A 7,113-nucleotide genomic window follows, 5' to 3' on the forward strand; every position below is an offset into this window, starting at 1 on the left:
ACTCCATCCGCAGAAAGTGATGCTTTGCATTTGGTGGGATATCAAAGGAGTAATTTATTTGGAACTCCTTAATCCACAGCAAATTATCAATGCAGATCTATAGTCAGCAACTGGGATGTTTAAATCAAGTCATTCATCAGAAACGCCCTTCACTCGTCAGTAGGAAAGGTGTTCTTCTTCTCCACGACAATGTACGTCCACATGTGGCACGTTTGACGCAATACAAGATTATGGAGTTGTGTTGGGAAGTTCTCCCCATCCACCATATTCTCCAGATAGGACACCATCAGATTACCATCTTTTTCGTTCGTTGCAACACCATCTTAATGGGAAAACGTATGCAAATGTGGAAAGTGTTAAAGAATACATCGATATGTTTTTTGCATCAAAACCAAGTGATTTCTTTAATCAGGGCATTAACAACCTTATCGTTAGATGAAAAGGCATCAGCGATAAGAATGGAGACTATTTCATTTAATAAATGATTTGTTTTGATATATATAAGTTGTTCGGGTTTTTTCATCAAAAAAAAAAAGCGACATTATTTTCTTGACGGCCTAATAATAAACAAATTAGTATTTTCGTGGGAAAATGTCCCAGAACTTTGTTTAATGTCAACTCTCCCCTACATAATGATTCTAAAATCACATTTAACTGTCGTGATGCTCGTATTTGGCGTACATTCAAAATTTTCTTTATTTGATTACCATTCAAAGAATCATTAAGTTTTGTTAAGATCCTATCTTGTTTCTGAGTATAGTGAGCTTTTATATGACTACCAGAAACAGTTGTAACATTTACATATATGTTTAAATATATCTTCAGGACTTGACATTAGGCTTCGTTCATGGGTATTTTACATAAATAGAAATACAGGCTCCTAAAGCAAAACTGAAACACAGACAGATATGGCCCTTTTCACCAACCAGTTGACCCAAAACATAGCATTAAACAAATTATCTACCGATATAATAACAATTTAGATAAAGAAACCCCAAAAAGGATATGTAAAATGCATATTACATTCAACTTTTGAGAACAATAAACAATGCAACCAAAGAATGCTTAAAATACAAATTACACACGCGCGCGTTCATGTTGTTTTTTTAAGGATTAAATTTTGATTATTATAGGGTACGAAAAATTATGTATAAAATTAGATTCATGAAAAAAAGTAAAAAAAAGACATATTTTGGCTCTAGATAAACTTGTTGAGCTACTGTTTCTTAATTAGTATCCTCCTTTGAAACCTTAGTGTGATGATGATATACGTAAGTTTCTTTGTAAGTTTAAACACAGAAATTAACGGAAAGACAAAAATTCATGCAGGAAAAAATCATTTGGAACCTTTCAGTTAGAATTTTGAAACATTATTCTATCTTAATTTTAAATGCATCACAGATTTAACGCCTTTGTTTTTTCTTGCACTTTGTCGTCAGTTTGAGTATCGAGATATATTGCGTATCTTCATATATGATATCGAAACGTACACTTTATAGCTACACTATTTATAACTCTAACTGGTCACGACATAAATTATCTACTTACAAAAGTTCAACTTATCAGATAACACAAGAAAATGTTTATACCTGTGTAACAAGAAAACACCATGGTATCTAGGACAAAGTGCAATACACTGTTAAGAAAAGTAAAGAGTTAAGATATATTTTGTTACACGTGTGTTATACAAACGTTTACGCAAAAAAGCCAGTTATAAAAAGAAAGATCCTTAAGGACCTGTTACACTGAGAGTATGTGAAAATATATTAAAAACGTTTAAATGAAACAGCTGTGATACAATGAAAATATATTTTGGGTTGATTAACATATCTAGTTGATAATATCCTTAAAATTTAATTAAGCATGATCATGCAACTTCATGTAAAAACGGCAACATTTCAAGAATATACTACAGTTTCAAAATTTACGTTATAGAAAAGCAGTATTCAGTTACTGCCGATGTGAGAGTAAATAGTTATTTAATATCAAATCATTATGTTATGCTCCTTTCAAGCATTTGACTTTTGATAGAATTTTGTGTATTGATAATGACATTTATAACAAACAGAATTGTTACTTATAATGCTTTTTTTTTTGTTTCGCAGGGCTATAACAAATGTCTGTTCTAATTTATGCAGGATCTGCAACTGAATGACGTCGTTCGATGAATACTGGTCAGCTCACAAGATCAAAAAGAAAATAATAGTGACTACTTTCAATTAGAAATATAGAGAACTTAAAACTTGTGTATTTTTCAGAACATTACAAATAATTTAATAGTAAATATTTCTTCACAAGAACAAAATCACGAAGAAATTTTCGAAAATGATAATTAACAGTGGAATTTCAAGTTTATGTAATAAAGCAATGCACCCATTTTATTTGTTCAATATTGAACTTTACGACTAATACAATTTTTATCGTATTGTTAATACTATCAGTGAAATTAGTCTGAAGCCAAAGTTGAATAACACTTAAGAAACATTTATTTTATAGCTTCATTAGGCATTCATTAAGAAGCGAATAAAAATTTAAAATTCTTCTACACAACAAACAGTGGCAGAAAATTGTACTTGTCAAACATTTTTTCCATTTTTACACTTAATGAACAGTAGAATACCACAAAGGAAAATAAAAAGTGACACTTACTTTGATAAGTAATTCGTACCGTGGAATACGCTGAACAGGCATTATCAATAGAGCGTCTAGAGTAAGTTTCCCTTTGTGTTCCCTTGCCATGTGCTACACAAAATTTTGTCAAATGAATCGCGTCAGGTTTATGACAAAAACAACTACATATTATTATCTACTAAGCAGAAATAACCTAAAATTTAACAGTTTTTTATCTTTAGTTATAAAAAATGTTCAGATTCTATATACCATTTTAGTAAAGTTATTAACATGCCATAACCAAACAAAGCAACATAAGAATGATCTAAAAATGTTCAAAATTTAGTTGCTTCATACAATATGATAAGATACTGGAAAGCTATTGTTCTCTTGGGTGTGTCTTAAATTTGAGGGAGTGTCTGTATCTTTTGTAAGAGATAATTTTAAACAATATACATTCTGTAGAAGATTTTATAGGCAATAGTTTCGTATGACTAAATAGGTGTACATTTTTTTAAATTAGTATGAAGTCTCTCTATATTACTTTTGAGAACCAAAGTAAATTTGTCCGTGATTCTTGTTAAAATATCTTAACTAGATAGCATAACAGCTCAACATACCATAAGGTATGGGAACAAGTTTGTCGAGCATTGTCAAACCATTTTTTTTATGTTTTCTGAACATAAAGTTAATTCATACTTCAAAAATAAAACTTAAAACTTTACTATATTTCAAAGATAAGGAAGCATTTTACATAGGTATATAAGAAGTATATACATATATACACACACACATGTATAAGAGCTAGTAATCACGTAGGCAGAATATACTTCCACGTGCTGTTTGACCAAAGACTGACTATTTATAGCTATATTGATATACACATGTGTATTTTAATCAACAGTTTATATAAGAAATCATTGCTCAACTCTAGCATCGTTTTCATATGAATGAGTTGAAAGTATAAACTTATGTCATTCATCAGTGTATCATACGTCTCGTACTTAAGGGATGTACGTTAATATTTTTATTTACAATAATATTCAATTAAATGTTTCTTGCTGATGGATTTTGAAACAAATGTAGGCTTCTATTTTAGTTTCTACATTACTTTTCCGCATGTCTCCTTTCGAGCAATTTATTTTAATGTTCTGTAAACTTAGTTTAACTAGTTCGGTAAAATTCAGGTGTAGTGTTCCGGATCTATTTGTGTACAGCAGCTTTAGAAGTATCAGAACAATTATGTCACAATTAGGAATATATCGTATATATATGTTGGAGTGCAATATGGGAAAGGAGTGTCCTTCCAAGGTTTTCATCCGAAGTTTGTTATCGTTGCAGAGTCAATACCACTCATAGTTGCCATTTTGTAATTGAGTATTAGCACCACCTATTGTGAAAACCCACAACATGTGATGCGAAGAAAAGCCCATTTTTTTTCTTTACGTCCTTTATTGTAAAAACAGATAAGAACAACTTATTTCAATGATATTACGTACAAATTCTTATTATTCTCTGACTGTCCTAAATTCAATTATATAAGTGATATCTGAAGTAAAGAAATACCAAATGCATTAAAGTAAATGACAATAATGAGGACTTTTTAACGTGTTTTAATGTTACTCTGCTGTATTTATTGTTTAAATAATTAAAATACAGAAAGAAAATAATTCATGTTTGTGCCCAATACTAAGTTTTCAGCCACAACAGCTAAATCATTGTGATTGGTTGAGTCTGAAACTCTTTCTGAGAAAATTCAATTAAACTTTGCCCTGAACAACTTATTTATGTAACTTACTACTTAAGAATATGGTAAATATCAATTACTTTCCAGTGAATGATGTGTGCGAATTTTATAATGTCATTATCAAGTGAAATGTATATAAAAAAAACTGTGCTAATTATTAGTTCAACAGAAGAACGACTAGGCTCTGGTAGGTCAAGATTAATGCTTATATTTACGGTATTTTTATGTGCATAAGAACAGTTCTTAATTCCTCACTATTTTCGTTCCTTTTCAGGGCTTGAATTGTAAGGAAATACATTTAACAGTTAAGTATACTATAAGTTTTGCAATATTAAGGAAAAGTTCAATTTATTTCAGGCGTAGAAGGTCAATGGAAAGATTTGGTGTATGATTTTCAAATGAGTACTTTTCTAGATATTGTATGTTCGAACATACTGGAAAAATCAATAGCGCAGTTTGAAAATCAAGCGTTTGGTTTATAGTTTCGTACACGTTACCTAACTGTAGCTATATTTCCTTATTTGTGGTGTTAGCCTCTCCATTCTACTTGTTCAGACGTATAAGTGCTGAATTTTTCTTTTTTACAATTTACATTTTTTATTTTGATCGTGGAATAATAATGGGTGTACCTATCGTTTTACAAATACTGTAACTTTTCAAACATGCTTAGTGTCAAGAGAGAGAGAGGTTCCCGACGTTGTGATTCAAGTGGAAATAATTCCGTTTCTTTCTTCTCTGGGTATTATTTTCAGGTAGACAATATGTGTAATGTTCAGAAAACAAATATACTGAGGTTAATCATAGAAATAATTCCGTTTCTTTCTTCTCTGGGTATTATTTTCAGGTAGACAATATGTGTAATGTTCAGAAAAAAAATATACTGAGGTTAATCATAGAAATAATTCCGTTTCTTTCTTCTCTGGGTATTGTTTTCAGGTAGACAATATGTGTAATGTTCAGAAAACAAATATACTGAGGTTAATCATAGTTTATAAGAACGATGTTTCAAGTCATTGCTATCTATAAAGCTATTTCTACCATCGTCGATCCTGCTCAGTCTGATAGTCATGATTATGCACTATTACTTGACACTGCAGTTTGTTTTGTAAGCTTTTGCGAAGGTCGTCGAAATAAAAATTAGACTGCACATCTTAACAAACTTTCTATAGGCCATTCACTGTATACATATATCTTAGTTTTCAAGGCCACGTTTAAGAGACCAAATCCACGAAAATGCATAGGAACTGCATCGGGAGATTTGACGTGCTGTGATTCAGGTCTCATTAAACAGCCGTTGATTTCGAAGTGCGGCTCGAAACTTGTGAAAATTTGGCTGACTTCAAGTTTTTGTTAGTGATGCCAAAAGATATACCACGTTCAGTGCAAATGATTTTTTTTTTTTTTGTTAATCAGAGGGTTCTCTTTCGCAACCATTGCTACGGATTAGCTAAGGGTGTTTCGGATCCTGTTGCTGTTCTAAAAGCTTTGCAGTGAGAGTTTTTCGCTTTCGTTGAGGACTCCCTTTATATCGTTTAACAATATCGTTCTACCAATATTGTCTCTCGAAAAAGACTGTGGCATAATACTCTAGCCATAAATCCTACTCTGGTGCATTGCGCTGTTGAATGATCGGAAAATTGCCATGAATGAAATATATATAGGTGTCACATTTCGCAATTGTATTAACATGTGCTAACAGTTCATATATATAATACGAATACGTAATCATCTGTATTAAGGAAGTTCAAACGAGAATTTATCGCATTGCATTACTGCCACATTTTCCATATAAATGTCAGTTTTTACAACATATTTATAAAATAAAAATTTGTCTGGGAGGAAATATTTTATTATCTGAGATTTGTTTTTAGTTTTGTTTTCGCATTTTTTTTCTCATTTCATTTTCATATGTGCAAGAGTAAATCTATTTCCTTATCTTATTAACAGTTCACATAACAATTCACAATAAATACCTTCATTGTACAAACAAATACATACATCGTAGGTATTATGTTAAATAAACTTACCTGAAGAAATTTGGCGAAAGCAGGCTTTGCCTGTGATGCCAACTTAATTGCTTCTTTAGCTGACTTCCAGTTGTTGATAAAGGCGGTGTATGTATCAATGACATGTTGTTTAGTGAACTGCAATGCCAAATACGAGGTTTTCAAGTTAGACAAATAAATAGCAAAGCAAAATATGAATTTCAGTTCTGTTCTACGAACCTAATAAAGTGGTATAAAAATGATCTAGAAAAGGGTAGGCAAGTTAAGCCACAAGATCTAATACACAGATGTCAAAGATGCGATTAAAAACAAGAGTCGATTTATCTCTTGGGAACAATAAACATTCGTAGAGTAAATATTAACCACATCTTCACAGTGACAACAGATATCCCAACTGAAAGGCTTAAAAATAAATCAAGTATTTTGTTTCTAACGTATATCAAAGAAAGGCTTAAGAATAAATCAAGTATTTTGTTTCTAACGTATATCAAAGAAAGGCTTAAGAATAAATCAAGTATTTTGTTTCTAACGTATATCAAAGAAAGGCTTAAGAATAAATCAAGTATTTTGTTTCTAACGTATATCAAAGAAAGGCTTAAGAATAAATCAAGTATTTTGTTTCTAACGTATATCAAAGTAAACCTAGCTCTGACACATTTATTGCTGCGAACAGTGAAAGTTAATATTCTACGAAGAAACTCCTCAGTAAAAGTGTAATACACAGAAATATTTTATTAATGGTGACGAGAA

The 7,113-nt window shown here is 31.1% G+C and overlaps 1 protein-coding gene across 1 annotated transcript in view; it reads right to left on the reverse strand.

Moving 5' to 3' along the window:
- The window catches only part of LOC106474593 (rho guanine nucleotide exchange factor 17-like), a 73,620-nt gene that overhangs the window by 53,062 nt on the left and 13,445 nt on the right, over positions 1–7,113 (reverse strand). Inside the window, exons 2-3 of the mRNA XM_022379915.1 lie at positions 6,385–6,501; positions 2,650–2,742 (exon numbers count right to left, since the gene is read on the reverse strand). Of these exons, the coding sequence (XP_022235623.1) occupies positions 2,650–2,739 (90 nt within the window). The 5' untranslated portion in view covers positions 2,740–2,742; positions 6,385–6,501. The remainder of the gene's footprint in view (positions 1–2,649; positions 2,743–6,384; positions 6,502–7,113) is intronic.

Source organism: Limulus polyphemus, unplaced genomic scaffold, assembly GCF_000517525.1.
Source record: "Limulus polyphemus unplaced genomic scaffold, Limulus_polyphemus-2.1.2 Scaffold140, whole genome shotgun sequence".
NCBI lineage: Eukaryota > Metazoa > Arthropoda > Merostomata > Xiphosura > Limulidae > Limulus > Limulus polyphemus.